At 40.9% G+C, this 27,860-nt stretch overlaps 2 protein-coding genes across 14 annotated transcripts in view; one reads left to right on the top strand and one right to left on the bottom strand.

Annotated features, from left to right (window-relative positions):
- PPFIBP1 (PPFIA binding protein 1) overlaps nucleotides 1-27,860 on the top strand; it is a 189,179-nt gene that overhangs the window by 70,971 nt on the left and 90,348 nt on the right. The gene's annotated exons all lie outside the window — the stretch shown is intronic.
- Nucleotides 10,982-23,530, bottom strand: C6H12orf71 (chromosome 6 C12orf71 homolog). The gene is given in 5 exon segments (XM_028491497.1): nucleotides 10,982-13,162; nucleotides 13,165-13,319; nucleotides 13,671-14,400; nucleotides 20,772-20,866; nucleotides 23,463-23,530. Coding segments are annotated over 5 exon segments (1,188 nt in total). The 3' UTR covers nucleotides 10,982-13,022.

Consider the following 27,860-nt stretch of genomic DNA (forward strand, 5'->3'; position numbering starts at 1 on the left):
TTAAGGAGGAAGAGGGTTGCGGGAATTCTGACTCCCGCTTAGTGGATCTGTGGTTTAATATTGTGGTATTCTGGGGAAATCTGGGTTCTGGCCCCAGAATTTCAGTTAGCCAGGATCTCCATCGCTTTGAGAGTAAAGAAGTGGGAGAAGGGTTTTCAGTCATTCTTATTAAATCCATTGTTTAGCAGTAGCTCAAGGCTTTGTGCGTTATAATCACAGAAATGAGGTTGGATTCCAAGGGTGTGTTCAGTGTTCCTTGTGTACCATAATGCTAGCCTCTCCTTGTCAGATCATGGCCCAGAGCTGCTCCAACCAAGAGGAGACTTAAATTAGGGGTGTGGCAATTCACAGGCATTGTAGCAGGATTCATTTAGGCTTCAGGCAAAAAATAATATATACTATCTCCTTAGAACTATTACGGTTGCTTTCAAAGTTTGAAAGAGCCTTGACAGCTTCCTGTCACCATTACCTTGAACTGAGGTGTAATCCCTGGCCGACGGCCAACTCCTAAATGAGGTACAGTAAATTGTATCTGCCGTCTGTGTTTTAGTTTGTATTTCAAAACACGAGTTGTTGTTGTACCATCATCTTTTCTTGTTTGTATGTTTGTTTTTACTTTATTCCTTTACCTTCGTGGTAGTAGTTATATGCTTGGCTTTAAATATTTCGTCCATTTGATTCTGTGATATTAAGAGATTTTAGAAGAAAAGGTCATCAGCCGTCTTCCTGGGCTATTCTGGGCATTTTGTACCATATTTATTTTGGACCCAGCTTTTCTTGCCCTTGGTTTCTGATTAGCTGTTCCTCCTCCTTGCCTTGGCCTCTCATCTTACTTGGAAGCATTTCAACAGATCTGTGTTTGGATGACTGTTTTGTTTAACAAATAAACACTATCTCAACCTTGGGAGAGAGTCAAGAAGACAGGATAGAATTCTCCATTAATGCTTCTGGTTCAAAGGCATGGAATTCCTGGAGTAGGGAAGCTGGCTTCTTAGTACACTGATGTCCGGGAGTTGTTTCCTGCTTGAGATTACAAAGGGAAACATGGGATTCTGGGGCATTCTCAAAAGTTTTGGATGATTTGGTGAGACTTAAATAGTCTTATTGCTTATAAATTTTTAGAAATTAAAGAATGGATTATTTGTTTAGAAAAGTGGACTTTTTGGTTCTTCAGGGTCTAAACTGATCTTGTCTGAGGTCTGGCACAGAACACCCCTTTCAGAGGCCTTTTACCCAGATTGTTGGAGTTGTCAAAAACCTAAGTATCAAGCAGGAAATAAGTGGTCTTCAAGGAGTATCAGACTTCAAGCATAAAGTTTTCACCCAAGAGAAAACGGTGATACCAAAACACCCATTTATGTTGACCTTCTTTGTGAGACTGTGTCTAAGTGACTTTACAGGGACAGGAAATACCAACTAATTCTACTGAAGTGTTACAGGACCCAGAAAGTAATTTGTTTTTTAATTTTCTTGTCTTTTTTTTAAAAAAAATTGAAATACATTTGACGTACAATATTACGTTAGTTTCAGGTATATTACAAAATAGTTTGACATTTGCATATGTTATGAAATGATCACCATCATAAGCCTAATAACCATCGATCCCTGTACAAAGTTATTATAATAATATTGACCATATTCCTTATGCTGTATATATTATGCTGTATAATATTGACCATGTTCCCCATGACTTGTTTGTTATATAACTGGAGGTTTGTACCTCTTAATCCCCTTCACCTATTTCACCCACCTCCACATCACCCTCCCTTCTGGCAACCACCTATTTGTTCTCTGTGTCTATGAGTCTGTTTTCATTTTATTTTGTTTGTTTGTTTTTTAGGTTGGACATATAAGTGAGATCATGCGGTATTTGTCTTTCTCTGTCTGACTTATTTCACTTAGCAGAAAGTGATTTCTGTTTCCTCCCTCTGTGGCATTCCTGAATCCTCAGGAGGTAGAGCTGAGAAAAAGTCAGTGTGTTCTCTGCCCTCTTGACCTGACAGAATGCAGCTGATTCTTGTCTGTTGCAGTAGTGACATTCTGTAAAGTCACCAAAATGCTGAATTAGTGCCTACTGAACCATTGCTCCTAGGGGATTCACAGGCTTAGGTTCCTGTGAGCTTCTGTCACAGTGTCTTCACAACTGACCAATACATGACCTTGCTTCCATTTAAAGGGACCTTATTTAACGGAGCTGATACATTAACATTGAATTCCCGATGAACAGCACTATATAACTCATGCTTGAACTAAGCTTACCTAACACACGCATTTTCTCCACTAGGCACCTCACAGCCTTCTTGCATTTAGAAACACTAAACAGCACTTAAGCCTCATGCTTGGGGGACCATGTTAAACACTGAAATCACCAACCAGAAGCACAGAAATATGACAAACATGGCACAGGATAGACCATGAAGAGGACACTTATTTATAGTAGGAGAGCTAAGCTGAAACGAGAAGGCAGAGCACTGCCTTGTTTGACCTCAGCTGGGACCATGCACACGGGCACTCAGATTTTTTGCCACTCTGTACGTGGCCTTGAACAACTGCAAAAGTGCCACGGATACTGATTTTGGGGTTACAAATAAATTTTAGTGAGTGGGCAGATTCACAGACATCTACTGTATAATATAAGCAAAGTAATCCCAGACATTGTAAGCAGGAACCCTCCTCAGCCCAGCTATACAGTTCATGTAGAAAGCCAATCACTTAAGGTAAAAATGAGTTACAAGTTACTATTGTGACCAATATCCAGAACACAGTTTTAGACAGCTTCATATAAGGTGAAGGCCAATTAGTAATTCCTTTTGTTGAATAAATGACAGTTAACGCTTCTGCCCTCACTTTGAACATCTGTAGAATAGGAACAACATCTTGTGTATCCCCATGTCCTTGGTATGAAGGGTAATAATGGCCAACACATAGTGGGACCTCAGCAGGTGAATGAATAATAAATAAATGAATGACAGAATGAGCCAGGAGAAATCTGCTCCATGGTACCTGGGCACTTGAGGGCACAATATGAATCTGATGTATCTTTTCAACTTAGATAATTTCCATGGTGTTCATTAAATTAACTCAGGTAAATGCTTACTAACTGTCAGAGAGAGTAATGTCAGAGCTGGTGTAGCCTGGAGGGTATTGCAGCTGGGCCTGAGGATGGAACAGGAGGACCACCAAATGTTTTGAGAAAACTACTTAAGGGCTGGAACTGCACTGGACTCTTTCTTCCATCTCACCATGGATCCTGGCTGGCAGGATTTTTTTCTCTAACATTCCTGATACCAACTTCTCTCCACTTCAGCCCCACTCCCACACTGCTGTTAATAGAAACTTCTCTCTAGAACATGGATTTGTTCATCTCAACCTCTTGCTTCAAAAACTCCATTCTCCCCATAAGAAACAATTCAAAGCTCCTTAGTGACCTGGCTCCATCCCTGCACCTCAGACTTCAATCTCTTAACCATCGCACTGAGGTACACCCTGTGCTCAAGCTAAACTGGACTCATCACTGGATCCCAAGCATGCCTTTTAGGACTTGTGGCCATTGCATAGACTGTCCCCTCTTCCAGTGTTGTCTGCTCCTTCGCCCAGCTCTTCCTTTCAGCTCTAGCTCAAATTACAGCCCCTGTGCTACATCTGGCAAGATGCCTGTCTCTCCCCAAGTATGAGCTCTGCAGAGGAAGGGTCTGTGATACTCACCTTTGTGCACAGCCTCTAGCAGGTTAATGTTCAGTAAACGTATTTGAATGAGTGAATGCATCTAAGCATTATCTAGAGGAAATAGGAAGGCTTAAAACGTCTTTTTAAATAAAAAAGAGAGGATAGACTGTCAGTTTCTACTAAGGCAAGTAGAAAGCTGTGGCTGCCCTTTTGTTGGGTAGCTTTGTCTGTTGTACAAAACTGAGCTTTTCCACTCAGGAAACACCTACACTGTGCCACATTCCCTGGCCCTCAATATAAACATCCAGGGACTAGACTTAATTAAAGTAGAAGCTAGTGAAATTTTATGTGAGAGGAAATGACATTCGATTTCAGATATTATCTGTTTCAATTATTTCCTGCAGATTAACGATTCATTTCACCAAGTATTTATCGTGGAGCTACTATGTACAAGAAACTGGGCCAGGGGCTTTGGAGCGTGAAAAGATAAGCAGAACACAGGGGCTTTTGTCTAGTGGGAGAGAAAGTTGTGGAAGCACATTTCTGTAAAACAGGATAAAATGTACACTTACTGCAGGTAGAGCCATGGTTAGCACAAAGGAAGGAGAAACTTATTTCCAACCTGCTCAGTTCCATAGAAGAGCTTGGATCTAACCTGAGCCTTGAAGGGTGCATTTGGGAGTAGGTAGGTGGCAAGGCAGATGCAAGGAGTAGTAGCATGGTTAGGGCAGTTCCAAGGGGAGGGAACAGTATAAGCAAAGGCACTGAGGCAGGAAAGTACAGGGAGCAGCAGCCAGGGGACAAGTACTGCAGGGACCATGGGGGCGAGGGTGGAGCATTGTTAAATAAGACTGGGAAGGCACATCATAATCTGATGGAGGGAAATGTAATGGCAGTTTGCTTGGAATTAATTCTGTGGTCATTAAGAGCCATGCAAATTTTCAAAACAAAGGAGGTATATGACAGGAAGGGCAGTGGCTAAAAATTACAAGCTTTTACTAGGTGTCAGACACTTTTACGAAATCCTCACCATAGCAATTTGAGGTTAGTACTATTATTGGGTCGGCCAAAAGGTTCGTCCGGCTTTTTCCGTAAGATGGCTCTAGTAGCATTTAGTTGTCTTTAACTTCATTAGAAACAATTTTGTTAGATTGTATGTGACAGCTGTCATATCAGCGTGCATTTAAAAAAAGACTTATCAAAATTGGTGATTTTTGTGTAGCCATTTTAATATTGAAGAGGGAAGGAAAAAAAGCAACATTTTTGGCATATTATGCTTTATTATTTCAAGAAAGGTAAAACGCAACTGAAACGCAAAAAATAAGATTTGTGCAGTGTGTGAAGGTTCTGTGACTGATCGGACGGGTCAAAAGTGGTTTGTGAAGTTTTGTGCTGGAGATTTCTTGCTGGACAATGCTCCATGGTTGGGTAGACCAGTTGAAGTTGATAGCGATCAAATGGAGACATTAGGGCTTCCCTGGTGGCGCAGTGGTTGCGCGTCCGCCTGCCGATGCAGGGGAACCGGGTTCGCGCCCCGGTCTGGGAGGATCCCACACGCCGCGGAGCGGCTGGGCCCGTGAGCCATGGCCGCTGAGCCTGCACGTCCGGAGCCTGTGCTCCGTAACGGGAGAGGCCACAACAGAAGAAGGCCCGCATACCACAAAAAAAAAAAAAAAAAAAAAATGGAGACATTAATTGAGAACAGTCAGCGTTGCACCACGTGGGAGATAGCTGACACACTGAAAATATCCAAATCAAGCAGTGAAAATCATTTGCACCAGCCTGGTTACGTTCGTCTCTTTGATGTGTGGGTTCCGCATAAGTTAAGTGAAAAAAACCTTCTTGACCATATTTCCGCATGCGATTCTCTATTTAAACGTAACAGAAACATTCCACTTTTATTTTTATTTCATTTTACTTTTATTTATTTATTTTTTATATTTGGCTGCATTGGGTCTTAGTTGTGGCATGGGGGATCTTTCGTTGTGGCGTGTGGGCTTCTCTTTAGTTGTGGTGTGTGGGCTTTTCTCTAGTTGTGGCATGCGGGCTCCAGGGTGCATGGGCTTGTAGTTTTTGGCACACAGGCTCTCTAGTTGAGGCTCCCGGGCTCAGTAGTTGTGGCTCATGGGCCTAGTTGCTCTGCGGCATGTGGGATCTTAGTTCCTCAACCAGGGATCGAACCCGCATCCCCTACATTGGAAGGTTGATGCTTTACCGCTGGACCACCAGGGAAGTCCCTCCATTTTTAAAAGAAATTGTGACGGGTGATGAAAAGTGGATACTGTACAATAATGTGTAACGGAAGAGATCATGGGGCAAGCGAAATGAACCACCACTAGCCAACCAACACCAAAGGCCGGTCTTCATCCAAAGAAGATGATATTGTGTATATGGTGGGATTGGAAGGGAATCCTCTATTATGAGCTCCTTTCGGAAAACCAAATGATTAATTCCAACAAGTACTGCTCCCAGTTAGACCAACTGCAAGCAGCACTTGATGAAAAGCATCTGGAATTAGTCAGCAGAAAATGCATAATCCTCCATCAGGTTAACGCAAGACCTCATGTTTCTTTGATGACCAGGCAAAAACTGTTACAGCTTGGCTGGGAAGTTCTGATTCATCCGCCATATTCACCAGACATTGCACCTTTGGATTTCCATTTATTTAGGTCTGTACAAAATTCTCTTAATGGAAAAAATTTCAGTTCTCTCGAAGACTGTAAAAGGCACCTGGAACAGTTCTTTGCTCAAAAAGATAAAAAGTTTTGGGAAGATGGAATTATGGAGTTGCCTGAAAAATGGCAGAAGGTAGTGGAACAAAAGGGTGAATACGTTATTCACTAAAGTTCTTGGTGGGACTTCCCTGGTGGCGCAGCTGTTAAGAATCCGCCTGCCAATGCAGGGGTCGCGGGTTCAATCCCTAGTCTGGGAAGATCCCACATGCTACGGAGCAACTAAGCCTGTGAGCCACAACTACTGAGCCTGCGCTCTAGAGCCCGCGTGCCACAACTACTGCGCCCAAGTACCTAGAGCCCGTGCCCTGCAACAAGAGAAGCTACCGCAGTGAGAAGACTGTGCACCGCAACGAAGAGTAGCCCCTGCTCACCGCAACTAGAGAAAGCCCTAGCGCAGCAACAAAGACCCAATGCAACCAAAACTAGCTAACTAACTAAATAAAATTAAAAAAAAATTTTTTTAAGCCCTCTATTCTACAATAAATAAATAAATAAATAATAAAGTTCTTGGTGAAAATGAAAAATGTGTCTTTTATTTTGACTTAAAAACCGAAGGCACTTTTTGGCCAACCCAGTAGCATCACATTTTAAAGATCAAATGGAAAGCCCAGAGAGCTTAAGCAACTTCCCCAGGATTCACTGCAAGTAAGCAGTGGACCTGGGATTTGAAGCCAGGACGTTTTATTTAAGAACTTGGGTTTTGAACCTGGGATTAAAGCATAGGATTCAGAGAGTCTCTGAACTTTCTGAATTGTTTGCAAAGTGTTTAGTATATATGAATGTGTACATTTGTTTAAGAGAAAATCTATAGCTTTAATCATATAAAAGGCATGCTCCATAAAAGGGTAATAAGGACTATGGTAGCACCCTCTTCTCTCAAAAGTCCCTCAGGACGTTCAGTGCATTATATGGTGACTTTAGGCTTATGCTACTTCTTAGGTTGGAAGAAGCAGAACAATCTAGCACCACTCAAAATAAAAGGAAATGTCAAAACAATTTGTAGGAATTGTTAGTATTGTAAGTGGCAAACTGTTCTTGATTTGTGAGAAACATAGAAAATGCCCAAGAAGTTCTTTTGAAAGCAAACATGAGATATCCAGGCCTTGAAAACTGTGGATAGTTTGAGGGCAGAGACCCTGGCTCTGCATCGGGCAAAATTACTCTTACAAAAGCTAAATAAACTCCTGAAATTTGAAATGTTTTTTAAAAGTGCCTAGATGCTAATCTTCTTTCAACTGCACTAATTTGTCTTTTTACAATTAGAAGCACTTAGGGGATGAATATTTATTAATCCATGAGACTGAAAATTCCTTAAACCCGGTGGTAAGTCCAAAGGCAGGTGCCAGGATGAATGAATCCAGATTAAAGAATTGCCCAGTTTATACCACTTGAGAAATCAGATTAATACCTAAGTTTTGTTTAGAGTAAAAATTTTAATGCTTTAAATATGTACATCTTTAAGATGTTACTATCACACAAGAATAGCAAATACGATATTTTAGTAACAGAGATCTGGATTCCCTACTTACTAGAGTTTTTCTTAACATTTTTCCCATCTTTGTTTTCTCGTTTTCTCTCTATTTTGTGTTTTTTTTCTTGGACTGTTTCGAAGGGCTTAATATACAGTCCCCATTCAGACTTGTCCAATTGTTAAAAAATACCTTTTATGGTAGTTTTGTAGCTTTGAAGGATTCAATAAGGATGGTAAATAGCAATTGGTTTGTCATGTCTCTTTAGTCTCTTTTTTGAACTATCTTGTCTCCCTGCTTTTTTTGTTTTCTCTTATTTTTCACTTCATGACATTAACATGTTTGGAAAGTCTAAGATAGTTGTGTAGAAATCTGTCTTTCAATCTGGGTTCATCCATTGGTTTCCTAATGATTAGATTTAGATTCAACATTGCTAGCAAGAATACACTGCTTCTCTTTAGAAGGTACAGGATGGTGGTTAGGCTAAATTTAATCATTGGATTAAGTTGGTGTTCACTGGACCTCTCCATTGTAAAGGTACCTAATCCCCTTAATCACTAATAAGTCATCTGTGGGGTAATTCTTGGGGACCACGTGCATATCTTCCTCGACAGTCAGTTATTCACCCAATGGTTTTCGCATTCATCTCTGATCCTCTTATGTGAATCAGTTACTATGTTGATGGTTGCAATATGGTACCAACTAAATTTTTGAAAGTCACTTTACTGGAGAAAAATTCTCCTTCTCATTCCCATCCCTATTTGGGAAAAATCTAGGCCCCAAAGACAGATGGCAGAGGAGTTGATGAAAGGGAAGCTTGTAAGCAACTATCCAAAAATATATTAATACTTTAAATGTCTGAAGTGTTTTCTTTGTGAGTGGGTGTATAGGAAAGTTCTAGGAGAGAGAGAGAGAGAGAGAGTGTCTTTTAGTTTCGGGGATTTGCCCTTAAAATAATAAATCCTTAAGATTTATTAAGGATTTATGATGCAGATGAGGAAAAACAAAGTAAATTGCCATTCTGATTTCCTTCTAGACTGAGAGAATTCAATAACAATGAGACGAATTTTCATTCAACCCAGCCACAATCTGAAAAGATATTGATGTTCGCCCTCCCATTTGAAAACACTCAATGGTTCTTTATAAAGCATGTTAGATTGAAATCAAAGGGGCATCAAAACCATGAAATTCCTATGAAAGGTGGGATAGTAAACAGAAATTGTTTAGTAGGGGGGGTTTCTTGATCTAGGCTTATAATTCTTTTAAGGTTTATCCTAAGGCTTTTATACCTGCCTTGCTCATGACTGACTCACTCAGTGACTCAGTGTTATCTGATGAGGATCTTATTTCACTTTTGAAAGCAGAGTGTTGTTCTCTTTGTTGCGGTAGTAAGGGGTAGCAGGAAAAGATTGACTCTGGGCGGTGCAATTGAAAACCCCCCCATCCATCTTGAGATTAGAGAGTACCCTGCATGCAATATCAGTTCTCCTGCTTGCAATTCATAATGAAAAGACCTATTTTTGAAGCATGTAACTATCCCTCCTGCCTAAACAAAACTATTCGTAAATATAGGGGTGATTATCAGCACTCTCTATGAATTCATTTATAATTTGCTTTATTTTTCTTTTCATTGTTTTGTAAGAGGATCTTGGACACTATTTTTGTGACCAGGTAGACCTTGGACCCCTGCATCCTTTGAGCCATGAATTTTCACATTATGTTCTTTAAGTCTGGAAAAATGACTTGTCCGTATTTTGCTGGTATAGTATGATCACACACTTTTTTCTCTCATTGAGATCTTGCTGAGTGAGAAATTGGTGTGGCATGAGATGGTCTATAAAATTTATATTAACCTATCCCAATTCTGTGTTTGGAGACAGCTGAATACTCCTTGCGTTTGTTTGATAATTTCTTACCCTGCATGCTGGCTTATGTTATGGTGTTGTTATAGATTCCAGAATATGAATATTTAAGGCAAAACCTCACTAATTCAAGCTTCGGAACTTTATGGGTCTCGAGGTTGAGCAATTCACTTGAAGGAATTAGATTGGCACGTACCCGGCAAGAGCAGTCATTCTCCTAGAATCCTGAGGTTTCTGCAAAGCTGGAGTCTCTCATGGCCATGCCCAGTTTGCTGTCAGTCCACTTGGTGTGTAGTGGCCTCCACCAGCCCTTTGGACACGACACAGAGCAGAGAACCTGGTCCTAGGCTGGCATGTAGCTAAGAGCTTCATAGCATATTTGACGCTGTACTAAATGGGGAGGTACTGAAATAGTTCCTATTTTTAAACACTTTGACTCACTTTCTAAGATGTAGCACAACAACCCCAAGGAATATTTAGCATTCCAATTCTTTATAAAGAATATTTATTACAAAGGCTTGTAAAGTGCATTGCTTAAATCGTAGAGGTGGCTTCATACTTGTCAAACAGGTTTATACAACACTGAAAAATAAACACAAATATGTCAGAAATCTTACAAATGAACAGGGCTTCTTATTCAGTGTGGGCAATCTTAAAGTGAGTTTTTGGGTGAGTTTTTCTTAGAGGTTGACTTAATTACTAGAGAAAGAATTGAGCAAAGCAACAAGACTGGTTACAAGCGCCATGACGGTAGGAGATGTTATCTTTCTTTTAGGCGTATCATGGTGTCTGGTTAAAGCAACAGTAAGGCTCCATGTATATTTGTTGAATTAAATTTTCACATTAGTTGCTAAATTCCTCTGGTCTTAGGTTTCTCAGTCAAGGTCAAGCCACCTCACTTGACTTTACACAGATTGCCATTTTCTCTTCTTCCTGTCTCCCCCCTAACTCTCCTTTCCTGCTCTTAACCCTGCTGGCCAGTGACTTTTGACTTAAGGAATAGCAACTCTAAGCTGTTGTATTCCATTTTTAAAGAAAATTATGTAGGGAAAAAGAGAAATAGGACATATTCAAATCATTAAAAAGATTATATAGAGACAGATCACTCTGTACCAGACACTGTGTTAAGATCTTGCAGTGAAAAGGAACCGAGACCTGGTGCTTGCCCTCAAGAGGTCGGAGTCTGTAGGTAAAATAGTCATATCAAGAGAGCTGAAAAGTACAAGTCATGGTGTGAGGGTAGGGACTGGGGGACAGCTTAAGTAAAGTTGACCATGTCAACTGGAAGAATCAGTCTTGGCCTCATAGCAGCCCTAGAGCAGGGTCTTTAAGGATGAGTGCCCTAGGCAATATGGACTTGAGAAGGCACTGGGGGAATTCTCCAGGGAATGGAGACGGTAATTCCTATGTTTGTGTATTGGCCCTTATGAGACGCAAGACAGTTGTTCTGTTGGGGAATTTGGAGAGTATAGATTAAAAGAAGAGCTGGGAGAAGAAAAGGGCAGGCACTGTGAATGCTAGTAGATGTGGTGGATATGCCATGGCTTGGGAAGGAGGGGCAAAGGTTGCATCTGGAAGGAGGTGAATGAAAGTCATGGAACGGGTAGGGTAATGGGACTCAAAGTCTTGGTGAAGTCAAAGAGCAGCTGAAGGTGGCGGAGGGCATTCACGTGAGCTAGTTGAATGGGAAATATTCTCAGAGAGGTGGATAAAGTGAGGAGTGTGGCTGTGCAGAGATTCAGGGTGTGACCATGAGCATATACTGCTAAGAAGGCCCTGCTCTTTGATTCCTTCCTTCCCATGGTGCTGTCTTTCCTGGGACAATATCCTCTCCAGTGTCTCTCATGTATAACCAGCCAGGATCGCACACCTTAACTCCATGCCAGTTTCTAAAGTCCTCCGCCTTAAACTAACCACATTTGTGACTCAAGCAACCTCGTATATGAAACCTTGTAAAATCTACCTCCCCATGTTGAATTGATTATTGTTTAGTAGTCAGTATGGACCGTGTACAAACTATTGTATTACCAGCCATAACCCTTTATAGTCATATGTTTACATGGCTTTATCTCTTAAATAATAAGCCAGCTGGAGCTCAAAGATTGAATGTGTTTTTGCTTTGTTTTTTGTAAGCTAGAAAATTATCTTGTGCTCCTATGTGCTAAATTTTGTGGAAGGAAGGAGAAAAAGAGAGGAAGGAAGAGATAAAGAAATTAAAATTGTGGAAAGGAAGGAGTTTGAAACCAAAGAATCATATGAACTCTGAAGGTCCTAGAGGGTGGTAGCAAAAGCTGAAGGAGGGCTCTTGAGTAAACCTGAGCGTGAATAAGGAGGATGGTGGTGGTACCCAGGAGGTGAGGTGATAACAATAATAGGGGCTAAAAGTGTGACTACAGCCTTCCTCAAAGAAGTTGACATTTATTGGAAAGTTTAGTGACCATTGTAAAGGAATTTCAGAGGGCACAGTGGGGAATGGACTGGGAGGGAACTTGGTTGAGTCAAGATCTGCTGAAACCCATAACTTTTTGTAAATATTGCTTCGGTGTGGGAAATATTTCAATGAGAATTGACTCTTAAATTCTCACTCTTGGATGTTCCTTGGATCAGGGCTTCTGGGGATATCCTCAGGAGAATGAATAATAGCCATAACATTAGTAATGATATTATTCAAGTGCTTGCATTATCTCATTAATTCTCACAACAACCTTATGAAGTCTGTATTATTACCTTCCCCGTCTTATGAATAAGGAAAGTTAGGCATTCCCAATCCTCGCATTCCTCCTAAGTGGGCTACTTATTCTAGCCAAGGCAAGGTGTACTAGAACCAGTCAGATCTTCTGGGAACATCAGATCTGCCGCCTTGAACGCCTGAAACTGCCAATTGAGCTTAGCTTCCTGAGGGACTTGGTATCCTCTGCCACTTGCTTGAGTCCTGCAGGTTCAACCAAAGCCATCCTGCCATGTTGGGAATTTGACGGGTTGTACTGCTGCCTTCTGAAAGTGGGGATTTGGATTAATGATAAAATCGGTTAAAATATATAAAGTGAAATAGGGTGAAATACAGAAAGAAGTGGGGAGAGGAGGGAAAAAGAATGCCTTCAAGTTAGGAAGGATGGTAATACTGAAACTTCCCAGAGAATATATTTCCGTCTTCGGGCCAACATATAAACTTTCAGCCTGAGCCAGCATCTTGAGCTGAGAGCAGAAGACATGGATAACAAGAATATGTATTTTGTTTATTGGGAAAAAAATAGCTCATGGGGATTGTAGAATAGGGGCTATCAAAAAGTTTAAAAATCTGGCGATATGGGGTGTCCTAATTCGAGGGATTCTTGTGGTTGGATTCTCTTGCTTCTGTGAGAGAGTCGTTTCTTTTGTGCTAGCTGATGGGGGCTCTCAGTGGCCTTCTCGGGGTGCTCTCTCCCCAAAATGAAGAGGGGACTTGGTGCCTTAGCCAGCGGAAGATCCACCCGAAGTTCAGACAGGAGAGGGCTTGTGTGCTGGAGTGAGTGTCCTCCTTCTCTTGCGGACCTGATGAGATTGAGGAGGGCTCTGCAATACTTGTCCTTTGGCTGCCAGTGACCTGGCTTATTATCGGCCAAGAAAATGAGTTTTAGATATTGTGTAACCTAGACAACAGTGGGGTCAATATTTATCCATTTATGGAGCTCAAATCCTTTAACCAAAAATAACCCAACTGTACATGCACAGTTTCAGTACTCATTAATACTTACACGCACACACGCACACACACACACGCACACCTATTTTGGTCATAATTGCTGGCTTTTTCTTTACTTTCCTACCCTCTTCTCTGCCTTGGTGCTCCTCAGTATTTTCCCTTCAACTCCACTCTGACCCTTTTATAGGAGGTAGTAATTCTCTGTGCATTCCCACCTGGCCCCTCCACCAGGCCTGTGAGGCACCTCTGTGCTCACTTCAGCAAAAGCTCATGTTTCTGAAGCCTTGGAGGAATCTGTGCAAACTGGATGACATCTTCATTTTCTGATGGGTTGAACTTGGTCAAGTCTTGACAGCTCTCATGTTCTTGATGACCAAGCTGAGCCATACCTGGCGGGGAGCTGCTAGACAGCTGAGAGTCTTCCTCCTGAACAGATTCGTGGAACACAGAGTCCTCATCTTCATCATCTTTCTGGTTCTGTAGAAATTTCTCAAGCTTTTGCACAAGACCATCCAGTTTGCTGAGAGTCAGTTGTGTCTTCTCTTTGGGATACTTGTCTATCCACTGGTTGTCTCCACTTAGGTCCCAGTTAGCCATCGAGTCTGAATTCTTAGAGGCCATGTCAACATCCCAGGCCAGGGTGATGCTTATTTCACAAAACTGCTCTGGGTCGTCCTGTATTTGGTCTCGTTTCCCCAGGAGTCTCCCTATGTTTTCAGTCCGCCATGTCCCTTGGATAGGAGGGACAAAGTGGATTGAAGGACCTTCAGGAGATGTGTCTTCACAGGAGATAATGTTCTCATGGGAAAAGTTGTCCTCACCGGGGAAATAGCCTACAGAGAGACTCAGGTTTGATTCGGAGCTGCTGGAGAATGAGTGCGCCGTGGAGTTCAAAGGTGCAAATCTCAGGTCTCCCTCATCCCGGGGATCTTCAAAAGAAAGAAAAAATGAGTGGGATTGGGGAAAAGAAGAAGGTAATAATGGTACTCACACAATAACGTTATGCATTCCTTTTTCTATTTGGAGCTATCGCATTCTGATAGAAGTTCATCCTGTTTTGCAATCTGCAGTGAAGAATGAAAGAGGCAGCCCTCTCCCTTTCAAAACCTGTCCTATACGACCCTCTCTACTAAGCGTCTTCACCGGATGCCTCACATCATCTGTTACTACAGTTGAAAGAACTTGTATCATAAAATAAAAAAACATCATGGTATAAAATTTGAAAAATATAAAAAAGTATAAAGATCAAAATAAATATGCCTGTGATTCCCCCTGTCCAGAGATAATGATAATCATCATGAAAACATTTTGGTGGACTCCCTTATAATCTCTTCTTTTTCTTTATATGTACTTATACGTATATGTGTGTGTGTGTGTGTGTATATATATATATATATGTACAGTCACGTCACATATATGTGTAGATATGAAAGTCACATTGGTTGAAACTGAGATTATTATATTTTATGGCATAACCTACAATAAACAAATATATGGCTATTCTGTCACTTTTTACCACTTTCTTATTAATGACCATTAGTAGTTATTGTCCTTAATAGATAAATCTGCAGTAAACTCCCTTGTTAATCTTTGTCTCTCTTTATATTCTTAAATGTGGGTTTAATGGATCAAAGATCACAAATGTATTAAAGGCTCCTTAATAGTTGTTACCAAATTGCTTCCCAGGAAGGTTATAGCCATTTAGATGCCCACCCTCCCACCATCTGATGGCACTTTTTAGTGCAGCTTTTTCTATGATGCCCCAGTAAGTAACTGGGGCAGAGGGTGAGAATACACACACACTCACATGCATGCACTCAACATGTTGTAATCTCTGTAATGCTCTGCTCTGGTGGCTGCCCACGTGAAAGAGGTGCTGCCAACTCCTGAGCCAGAAACCGGGGAGGTGAACAATCCTTCAGATCCTGAGTCTCAGTGGCTAAAAGTCCAACTGCCAGAAGTCTGTGTTTTGGGACTGTTGGTTACCATGGCAACACAAGGACCCAAGTTATTGTCAAAAATGTGGGAAGAGAGCAGAAAGGGATAGAAAGCTACAGTAGCCAGTGCCTTTCTCCCCAAATATCCTGTATCCATATCAGCCCTGCTGAGGAGGATTCCCTCTTGAGCGCAGAAGGACAAACGCCATGGCGGTTACTTCCCTCTTGTCATGTGGGTGTCCAGGATAGTTCTTGTCTAGAGGGAATTTAGAGCCTATCTGGGGAAACGGACATAAACAGCCTCTTATAGGACAGAATGGTAAGTGCAGCAACAGAACTTAAAAATAATGTCATGGGAGAATGGAAGAAGGCACCTTGTGCAGCCGGGCAGAGATGGGGGAGGGGGGGTTCTGAAAAGTCTCCAAGAGAGGATTCCCTCCGATCTCAGTATTTAGGGGGGTGTGGAAGTTAGTGAGGTGGAAGGGGGGGAGGGGTTGGGGGAGAGGACCTTTCAGGCAGAGGGGACATGTGAGCAAGGATCCCCCAGGTGAGAAACAACTCCCCCCAGGAGTGTGGGGAGATCAAACATGAGGAGGTAAACGGGGTCAGTGAGATGGTGGAAGGTCTTCCACCCCTGTTAGGGAACTGGGTTTTTATCCTGTAAGCCTGTACTTGGATGGAAGTTTCATTTGTCAGGCATTCTTCCAGGTAATTCAAAGTATATTGGATACTCGACATGATTAAAACAAGCAAACAAAGCAGAACTTCCAGCGCACTTGACAGCGTGAATGTTTATCAGTTGGCTTTTATGAGAACGGAGTCAGTAGGTTTGCACTGGGTTGAGGAATGGATGGGAGGAGACGAGGTGGGAACAGTGAACCTAAACCATACTTCAGCACTGTCTGGATGAGAAAGTGAGAGGGGGAGGCAGAGGCAAGCTTGGTTTCCGCACCGACCCCCCAAATACAAAAACGGTCCATAGTCAGTACAGGGGGAGAGATTCAAAACCTAAACAGTTGGCTGTTGCTTTTGGAGAGAGTAAGGGTGGGATCCATGGCATGGACAGGGAGCTCGGTAGTAATAAAAGGAGAGTGTTATTTCCTAGTATTAGAAGGAAAAAAGTGAAGACGGTTGTGGACAAGTTTGGAGGAATGCATCGTTGAGGACCTCTGTTTTCTACTTCGAGTGTCCCAGCTAGGCTTCTGCCTTATTCCTGAGATTGTCTGCACTGTTTTACACCAGTTCTGTTACCTGGATCTCTGTCCTCGTTGTCCTTGTTTCCTCGTTCCCAATGTTATCTCCTTTGACGGCCTCTTCAGTAACATGAGCTGCCTTGGTTTTTCTAGAATTAGAGCTTTGCTTTTCCGTGCCGTCTTCCTCTAGGCGCCTCTGCTGCTCACCGAGTCCTTCCACCTCCCAGTCTACCCTTCCCTTCCCACTGGCATCGTGGAATTATGTGGGATTGGTCAGCTCTCAGTGGGTACTTTGTAGGTGGGGAAGTAAATCGTTCATTGTCTGTTTCCAAATGTGCAAATTCTGAGGACAAATGTGGGTGTAGGATTGAAGGCTGTCAGTTGCAGAGACTAAACAAAAAATAACCTTTTCTAAGAGCAAAATCATCTTGGCAAATGTAGTTACAGCAACTGCCAGCCTGGTCTAAACTGCGGGGCTATGGGGTACTGTTTTTCGGTCAATTCAGTGATTCTCAGGAAGGGAGTAGGGCTTCCACTCAGAGTTTCCAAGGAATGAAGTGTGTGTGTACTTGGAAAAAGCATGTTCTGGTTTTTAAAAAAAATTTTTTTCATTGGAGTGTAGTTTATTTCCAATGTTGCAAAAGCATGTTCTTTAAATTAACATTGCTTAGATATGCTTTTGGTCACTTTTTTAAAAATTTCAAGTTTCAAACAGTATTAAAAGAAACCATACGGTTTTTATATTTATCCCAAAAGAAGCATGGATTTCAACACACACACAAACACACAGGTCCAAAAAAGGAAAAAGCCAAGAAACACTGGTCTGACTTAAAAGAACCTCGACTCATTGGAATCTGTCAGTTGCGTAGAGATCTTTTTCAAATATTTTTCTGTCTTTGTTTCCATTTAACAAGATTACATTTAAAGTTTTCTACGCCTCTCAGGTTTTTTGCTGTTGTACCAGTTAAATTTCTGGGTTCTGTTAAATAAGATTGTTTCAGGTGAGTCTGTTTCAGGAGTTATGCTGCCCTGATATAAGAAATAGGCAGAGTTGGAGTTGGGGAGACACCATCTGTACCCAACAGAGGCCACCTGGCAAGTGGCCACAGATCCCGCGAGTGACTGGGGTTCTAGATTAATCCCAGCGGGTGTGGGTCAGGAGCAACATGCTGTGCTCCCGAGCATTTATTGGCCACTTACTACATGCCAGGTCCGATTTTAAGCACTTCATATGTGCTTATTGTTTAATCTTCACAGCAACCCAATCAGTTACGTATCGTTAGTTGCTCTGTTTTACAGACAAAGGAACCAAGGCATGAGCAGTTATATACCCCGCCCACCTCCTCCCTGAAAGATTCTTGGCAGAGTTTGACTTAGGCCAAAATCAAACTTGTATTCTGGTTCCTTTAAAGAAACTCCTTTGAGGGGAACAGTGTGTTCTAAGTAAGCGGTCCGTAGAACTGGCCCAAAACAATGGCGTCCACATCTGGGGCAGGCTAAAATGAGATTTAAAGTAAATATTCAGCTTCCTCTTTGGCATAATGAGATCTGGATTCCTGTGCTCTGGCTTTTCATGAAAACTCTGTGACCTCCTCACAGAGCCATGGTGAGCCTAGAACAGGGTTCATGAGTAGCTTTCTTCCCGTGCAGCTGCAGTGAAGGTGATAGGAAAGCTGTATGCTATACCGTTACCATGGAAATGGGACTAAACATAAATATTTACGTAGGAAAGAACTATTTCTCAGCCTAAACTTCTAAAGTTTAGAGTGATCCTGAAGGTAAAAGAGCTTCACACAGGGGAAGCCTCAGAGAAAACTTCAAATTTTATTTATTTGTACCATACTGCCGTTTCTCTGTATATTCGCTCTGTGTGTGTGTGTGTGTGTGTGTGTGTGTACATATGTATACATATATATTTCATTTTAACTACAACTCAAGTAGTGAAAGTCCCTGAAACTCACCTTTTCTCCTGCCCCAGAAAAAGGATAATCACTGTTAATTGTTTGATATATATTACATAATTTGTTCAGATATTTTTTTCCTAAAGCAACATTGAAATAGCAACAACACACGCCATCTTTAGGAGGCCATGCTGAGGAGCGCATGTACTTCTAAAAGATAACTCGGCTTTTACGTCTAATAACAGATCAGGGGATTTGAGGTCCTCGTTAACAATACCCCTTGTGTTAATTTCTTTCCTAGGGCCTTATTTTGACTTGGTGGGCTAGCTTTTCTTGGATCACAGGTATGTTACCTAAATAGTATAACTGGCTCATCATTACCTCTTCTCGTGAAGCAAAATCATCTGTAATAAAGCTCTTGAGGTTTCAAAAATGATAGTATGTTGTGAATTTACAACGTTTTAGAACTGAAGCCGGTAGTAATGGAAGTTTTGAAAATTGGAACACTTCCTCAAATCCATTTGACTTGATGGGATTTGGAGCCTAACTAAATAGAGTGGGAAGTTTCTAACTTAGAAATTAAGCTACTGTTATGGTTAGTTTTGTGTGTTAACTTGACTAGGCCACAGGGTACCCAGATATTTGGCTCAACATCATTCCGGGTGTCTGTGAGGATGCTTCTAGATGAAATTAACATTTGCATTGGTGGACTGACTGAGGCAGGTTGCCCTCCCTGGTGTGGGAGGGCCTCCTCCAATCCTTTGAAACCTGAATAGAACAAAAAGCTGAGTAAGGGAGAATTTGCTCTATCTTGCCTGACTGTCTTTGAGCTGGGACGTTGGTTTTCTCCTGCCTTTGGACTCAGACTGGAATTTACATCATCAGTTCTCCTGGTTCTCAGGCCATTGGACTTGGACTGGAACTACACTGTTGGCTGTCCTGGGTCGCCAGCTTGCAGAGGGCAGATCTTGGGACTTTTCAGCCTCTAATTGCATGAGCCAATTCGTTACAATAAGCCTCTTTTCTCATTCATTTTTGTATGTGTGTGTGTGTGTGTGTGTGTGTATATACACACATTCATATGTGTACTGTTGGTTCTGTTTCTCTGGCGAACCCAGACTAATATAGCTACTTATTCTTCATTTTTTGAAATTATGAAATATTTTAACAGTATAAAAAGATGTCATGAACCCTGTCATATGATACACTGAGGACACAACGTCATTTTTATGGTGGTCTTGCCCAAAATGTATAATTGCAGCCTAATAATGAGAGAATAACTGTCACAAACTGCAGAAGACTAAAGAGAAATAACAACTAAATGCACTGTGGGATTCTAGATAGGATTATAATAGGAAAAGGACATTAGTGGAAAACCTAGGGAGACTTCACTATGTTCTTTATTTTAGTTAATGGTATTGTACCAAAGTTAATTTTCTGGTCTGATTATTGTAGTATGGTTGCATAAGATATTAACATTAGGGGGAGTGGGGTGAAAATATATGGATAATGTGTTTGTGACTTCTCTGTAAGTCTAAAATTAGGTCAAAATAAAAAAAATTAAAAAGAATACATAAAAGTATAGTAAATGATGTAACACACACCTATATACTTATAACTCGGTCAAGTCTTAAATTTTGCCATATTTGATCCATTATTTTTTTGAAAAGACATAAAACATTTAAGATAAAACTTAAGTCCCTTTATATCCCTTCCCTGATCCCCTTTTTTCCCCGCTTCTCCCATGATTACGATCCTGAATTTGATGTTTATTTATCTTGTGCTGCTATAATATGATTTTACATATTAATATATTGTTTTACCTTTGGAGACAAAAAGCAATATAAATATAAATTTACTTAATACCACTGAACTGCACACTTCAAAATTGTTAAGATGGTAAATTTTGTGTTATGTGAATTTTGCCAAAGTGAAAGAAATTTGGGGGAAAAAAACATGGTGAATGGACTACAGGGGATGCTCTTTAGAAAAGAGGACGTCCCCATGGCTTATTTTGCTTTGTAACAATTATTGTGACAAAGACATCCTTTTTCCAAACCAAATTCTTAGCTGAAATATTTGCAGTGTGTATCTTGGGGATTAGGGAGAGGACAGGTATAATTTCCTATGCTCTATTTATATGTTCATTCCCAAACAGACAAAGCCTTATCAAAGCTCATGTACTTAATTAAAGGAAGATGGTGGTGAAAATAGTGTTTTGGTGTGAGCAAAGTTAAATGGTGCTTTCACCTGTTCGGTCATTTACTTTTCATGACAGTCCTCTGAGTTGTGTGTTTTCATCCCAGTCTTGTGCAGTTCCTATTACCCAGATCTGCCTCCAGCGTCCAGAGGCCCTCTGGAGCTAGGTTGCTGCTGCTGGGAGCCAGCCTCAGCTGATTTGTTTCTACATCACTGGTGAATCTGGTTAGTCAACAAGGAGCAGTAGACGAGAACTATAGGTTTCCTTTCCCCCCAACGTCGTCACCCAGTATTGCCATGAAAGAAACTCACAGGTTGAATTTTGCCACACACACAGCATGTAATGGCAAACAACCATAAAAACATTATAGTGTTGTTTTGTAAGCTCCAGAATTGTGCTGCCCAGCAGGTAGCCACTAGCCACATGCGACAATTAAATTTTAAAAAATGGTTCTTCAGTCATTCTAACAGCATTTCAAGTGCTAAGTGACTACCTGTAACTAGTGGCTACCTTATCGCGCAGGGGAGACAAAACGTTTCCATCGTTGTAAAAGTTCTATTGGACAGAGCTGCTCTGGAAGGTCCTGGGGTCTGTCCTCTTGTGCATTTGGATAGCACTCTGAAAGAAAGGTTTTGTTAGAGGCAGACAGAACAATCCTCTAGCTAATCTATCAGGATTTAGCTAACTTTCATGTCAGGATCAGGTGACAAAGTTTCCTCCAAAGTGTCTAGAAATAGGACTAGTGGGAATCTTTAGCTGAGGGTACCATTTTGAAAGGTTTAGACAACTGGGTTGGATAGAGTCTTATATTCAGCTTATGCAAGAGAGGGAATATTTGTACAATACTTAGAGCCCATCGTGAACATCATTTGATCAATGAAAAATCATGTGCGGCAGCCGTCATGCTGCGAGAAACATAGTTGACTGGATTTTCTGTTTATATGAGCTTTTCATTAGTCATTCAAATGCTGACTGCCCCAGAGTACAGGTTAAAAATAATGATCACCTTTGCTAACTTGTTCATGTTGAAGTAATCTGAAAGATTGCAGACAGTGTAATAGCCTGTGTATAGATTGTCTCATTTCAGTCTTTACACCATCCCTTTGCAGTAGGCATTGCAGGTATTAACCTCATTTGGGGCTTGATTGAATTCCCCAAGGTCCTGTGACCAGGCTATTACATGATGGAATCAGTTTCTTTTTTCATTGAGTGAGAACTAAGTGCAAATCATTTGTACAATTGCCAAACATAAGCATATAACTTTTCTTGTTTTATTTCTTAAAGTCAAGGCTCATACCTACTTCAGGCCAAAATTGATAGTGCCTCGTGCAACACCAAATACAGAGAACCTATAATCCTTTCCTATCTCTCTGTTAAAATATGTCCTGTATTTTTCAGTTTTTTTAATAAACAACTGCATGCTTTCCATTTGAGTGCTCTATCAAGTTCCAGGCCACTTCTAGCAGCAGCAAAGTCATTTTCAACCTAGCTTTGCTTCATCCATAAAATAGCGATAATAATGTCTTCCTTGCAGAGTTTTTGTAATGATTAGAGATTATATATGTGAGATGCATGGCAGATGGTTTATTTTCATTGCATCACTGAAGAATCTACAACATCCTCCTCTTTCACTGGCATTGCCCCTCTGGGAAAAATGTTTTTATTTTAAAATTTAAAAAATAGACCCGTTGCCAACTCTGATCGTGTATTAAAATCATGTGTGCATTTAATAACTATCCTTGCGTTTGTGTGGTTATCTGAATGTCTCCCCTCACTGGTTGGAGCCTCCAGAAGAGCAAGGCTGGTCCCTGTCATTCTAGGTAGTGTTTGCATCCTCCAGCAGGGTGCCAGATCTGCGAACCTGTCTGGGATTCTGGTGGTCATAGGGAACCATCCTTTCCCGGTGTGTAACTTACAAGGGAGCCACACTGGAAACTTTTCCACTTCTAGTGTATTTTCCAGTTGGGGTGGAAATACCCAGAAGGGATCTTTTTGGGGCTAAGCATTGGTGAAATGAGTGTCACCCCATCTGGATGTTCAGATGACATAGATGCAAATTGTTGAGGCCAACAGTTGTTCTCCCTTTGATACCATTCTAAACTGGGTAGATGGTTTCCTGGGTGGAAGAAATTTTCCACAAGAAATTTTTGGGAAAGGATGGGGAGGATGTAGACTCCACAGGTGCTTTTAGTTACCTCGTTAGCATTTTACTACCTTTCCTTAAAGGACTAGCAGTAAAATGCTCAAAATGCAAAGACCTTTGTTCACATTCTCTAGGGGATTGCAAAGGAAAGGGGTGAAGGTGGGAGCCAGGGATGGAAATCTGAGGAGATGAGTTCAAGGTTGATTATCTAGAAGGACTGGAGAAGAGTTCAGAGGTGGATAGGAGCTGGCCTCCAGTGTTGTTCTTATATTCTGGAAAATCAGAAAGATGGTGGAAAGTGTCTGAAGAGTGAATGAAGCGTGAACGTGAATAGGAGCAGGAAATGTGAATGCCAATTATAACAGTTAACTTCAGTTTAATTAGAAGGGGATCAGAAGAAAAGCAGAATGGGAACAAGTGAGCCTGGGGTGGGGCGGGATGTGGACTGGATGTATGTCTGCATCTCTCTGGCCATTTTCATCAGCCACCACAGAGTTCCCACCAGTAGATACTGCCTGCGGCCAAAGCCTCCTGTCCTGCTTGCCCTCCCACCTTTAAAGGGTTTACCGATTCAGTGCCTTATATTTCTGTCCGACCTTTTCTTAGCACAGATAAAGCTTTCTCTCCACTCCCCTGAGGCTGAATACAATTAAGCTATGGGGGAGGTTCCCCACCTCTGGCTCAGATCTCCGGGCAGCATCTGTGAACGGATACTGTTGTATGTCTGCACAGTGGTCTCCATTTAGTTATGAACCACTTGTGCACATCTTCTTCTGGAAGACAGTTTGTTACCCAGAATGCACTTGTGGTGGCCTACCAGCTTCGGAACTGGTTAATGAAAATGACATTGGTTAATGAAAATGACATTGGTTAATGAAAATTGTAGGAAATGATCAGGCAAGACTTCTTCAAATCTTTTAATGTTAGAAATAGCTTTTTAGCTTTTTAAAAGAACTATAAAAGCAGTACAAGATGATTATGGAAAATTAGAAGATACAAGACAAAGAGAGGAAATACTTTTAAAAGCAAAACTTTAGGGATGGAAATCCGAGCAGTGGTTGCCAGAAGCTGGGAACAGGGAATTGATATCTGTTGTAAAGGGACCAGAGGGTGCTCTTTGGGGGATAGAAATAATCTATATCAGCATTGTCCAACAAAAATGTAATTTGAGCCGGAAATGCAAGCCAGTAACTTGTAACTTTTAATTTTCTAATAGGTACCTTAAAAAAGGAAAAAGAAACAGCTAGAATTATTTAATCTGTATTATATTTAACCCAATATATGGAAAATATTATAATTACACCATATATTAGTAAGATTTTTACATTTTTTTAAAGATTTTTTTTGATGTGTAACATTTTTACAGTCTTTATTGAATTTGTTACAGTATTGCTTCTGTTTTATGTTTTGGTGTTTTGGCCGCAAGGCATGTGGGATTTTAGCTCCCTGACCAGTGACTTAACCCACATCTGCTGCACTGGAAGGCGAAGTCTTAACCGCTGGACTGCTAGGGAAGTCCCTAGATCTTTTGCATTTTTTTAAACCAAGTCTTTGAAGTCTGGTGTGTATTTTACACCTCGGCACATCTGATCTTGGACCAGCCGCATTTCAAGGGCTCAGTAGCCACATGTGGCAACTCTCCTAGGCAGCACAGCTCAACATTGTTTTGGTGGTAATTACACGATCGTGTACATTTATCAAAACTCATTGAATTGAGAAAAAATACATGCACCCCGATGTTCATAGCAGCACTGTTTACAATAGCCGAGACATGGAAGCAACCTAAATGTCCGTCGACAGATGAATGGGTAAAGAAGATGTGGTATATATATACAACGGACTATTATTCAACCATTAAAAAGAATGAAATAATGCCATTTGTAGCAACATGGATGGACCTAGAGATTATCATACTAAAGTGAAGTAAGACAGACAAAGACAAATATCCTATGATATCACTTATATGTTGAATCTAAAAAAATGATACAAAGGAACTTATTTACAAAACAGAAATAGACTCACAGACACAGAAAACAAACCTATGGTTACTGAAGGGGAAAGGGGGTGAAGGAGGGATAAATTAGGAGTTTGGGATTAATAGATACACACTAATATATATAAAATAGAAAAACAACAGGGTCCTACTGTATAGCACAGGGAACTATATTCAATATTTTTTAATAATGGAAAAGAATCTGAAAACTAATACACACATATATATATAATTGAATTAGTTTGCTGTACACCTGAAACACTGTAAAGCAATTATAGTTCAATAAAAAATAAAAATTTAAAAAGTTAATGATTATGAAATTTTTTTAAAAACTCATTGAATTGTATACCTAAAAAGGATGACTTTTGCTTTATTTAAATTATATATCAATTAAAAAAAAACATTTTCCTGCTAGCCAGAATGAGCCAATCTAGGTTCCTTCCATGAACATCTATTAAAATTATCCTCTTAAAATGCATCTCAGAAATGGAATTTGGCAATTTTTTGAAAACGAAAGTTATAAAAGCATACATTAGAACCACCCAAGGCTAGTAATTTTTGTAGACTTCAGATGTATATGTATTTGGGGGTGTGTGTGTCTGTTTTTCCATTACACAGCTCAGTTTAGAAAGGGCTGGTGAAAATTGAATTAGTGCAATTTTTTAAAAAGGATTTAGATGTCTTTGACAAAATAAAGATGAAGACAGATTGTTTTGAGAAAGGCCCCGTGCTAATTCTAGGAAAGAGCTTGTCATTTTCTCTTCTGTTTCATGGCTACTTCTCTGGCAATGGTATTAAAAATCACTCCTCTCTTTCTTCTGCTTCTGTTATATAACCTGCTTTGTAGTAACTATTTTGACAGTGGATCTGTCTGTCTGCAGGCATTTTGGGGGTGTGTTGGGGGGACAAGTATGGAGCTCATGTACCCACTTGATGGGAGGAGGTTGGTGGGGCAGCTGGTTGTGGGAGAGTACGTTTAACTTTCATAACTAAAGCTGGGAAATATTTTTGGCTGTGGAAAGATGTGTCACTAGTTATAAATAATGTCATTTGCCTTTTGGCAGCTATTTTGGTATTTTCTTTTTACACCTCAAATTCCATGTTTACATTCTGTTGAAGCTAAGGTAAACATTAACAATTTACAAATGAATACTTCTAAGAGAAATAGATGAAAAGGATATCTTCTAAATGGCCCGGGTATCTGGACTGACAATAAAAAGATAAAATTCGTTGGGGCTGAAAAGTCAATTCCATAAGTGTAGGCCGGGGAAGACACCCTGATAAGAAATTATCCCCCAGTATTTGTAGAGGGCAAAGTGTGAAACCATTGTTTTAAAACTTGACAGTCTGCAGGATACATTTAAGATGTAGACCACAGGTTAGGAACAAGATAAGCTCTTGTCATTTTGTTTTATTTTCGTTCAGGTCTTAGTTAACTGTTTCGTGTTCAAGAAGCAATTCATCTAAGTTTGTAGTTAACAAGATGAACCTCATCTACAGCAGGGGTGATGGAATTTCAATGTGCATTGAAGATGCAGATCCCTGTCCTCAGAAGTTCTAGTTTAATAGGCTAGAGTTGGGGCTTAGAATCTGTCCTCTCAACATACACTTGCCAGTAGACTCCACCTTGAGAAACACTGATCCAGAACAGCCGTTTAGATTCGATTGGATTTTCTATATATATTAGACCCACATGGTGAATTCACATAAAAGGTAGGATCCCGTTGGGAAGGTGCTAACATAGCTTATAACACAAGGCCACATTCCAAGTGGTCCAGCTGGAATGAAGTGAGGGAGCTCAGAGCGGGAGGGCAGTGCCACCAGCAGTTGACTCAAGGATGTGGGTAGGATTCAGGTTAGTGGAGACAAAACTGGGTGTCCAGGCGCCTTGAGGGAGATAGTGTGCAACCCAAAAGGGAGATGGCATCACCTGGGGAAGGAGCCTTACTTAGATGTTGCCTATGATTTTGGAGCGCCAAGGAAATTTTAACAGGAAAAAAGAATTATGAAAATAAGGAAGCAACGCGTGAAAGAAACCTGATTGATTCTTGTCAGTGGTCCTTAAACTTGAATGTGCGTTAGAATCACCTGGAGGATTTGTTAAAGTATAGGTTGCCGAGGCCCACTCTCAGGGTTGCTGATTTCGTGGGTCTGGGCTGGGGCCTGAGAATTTTCATTTAAGTCCCCAAGTTCTGCTGATGCTGCCTGGGCTGGGAGCCACACCCCGAGGCTCACTGCTGTTAATGAATTTGGTGTCTGGATTGATCAAGAATCCACAGATGAGGACTGGAGCAAATCCTGGGGGCAAGATGGAGAAGGAGATGGCCATCAACGTGTTATGTGGCCTCGAATGCCTACCACATGGGCAGTCTTTTCCCCTTTTTCTTCTGAGATTTCTTTACCCTCAGAGCAACTGATCAAACCAAAAATACCCTGGGGGTGGGGTCAGGAATGTGGTCATAGAGAATAATTTGAGAACTATAAACGTATATTCATCCTATGCCCAGAGCACTTCTAAAACCCTGATTGAAATTGTATCATATTTGAGGACCAGCATTGACTAGACTATTCACCCACTGGTTTATAGAAATCTCAACTCTAAAACTGAACTCATGACCTTAACCCCTCAAACTTGCTCCTCCTGCAGTGTTCTTTATAAATGGTATCATCCTCTGCCCACTTTTTTGTATCATAGGCTGGACATGATCTGGGACATTATTCCTTCTGTCTCACACTTAGCCTGCATCTAATCATTCACAAAGTCCCATCAATTCCATCTCCCAATATCACTTGTCCGCTTCACTGTCATCACGTGATCACCAATGAGGACGATCAGTCACGTGATCATCATCACCAACTCTCACCTGGACCTTCCCACACCTTCTCTGGCTCCCTCTGATTCATTATCTACACAGAAGCCAGAGAGATTTTTTTATTTTTAATTTTTATTATTTAAAAAAAAAATTTTTTTTAACATCTTTATTGGAGTATAACTGTTTTACAATAGTGTGTTAGTTTCTCCTTTACAACAAAGTGAATCAGTTATACATATACATATGTTGCCATATCTCTTCCCTCT

The sequence above is a fragment of the Physeter macrocephalus genome, chromosome 6 (assembly GCF_002837175.3).
Source record: "Physeter macrocephalus isolate SW-GA chromosome 6, ASM283717v5, whole genome shotgun sequence".
Classification (NCBI taxonomy): Eukaryota; Metazoa; Chordata; class Mammalia; order Artiodactyla; family Physeteridae; genus Physeter; species Physeter macrocephalus.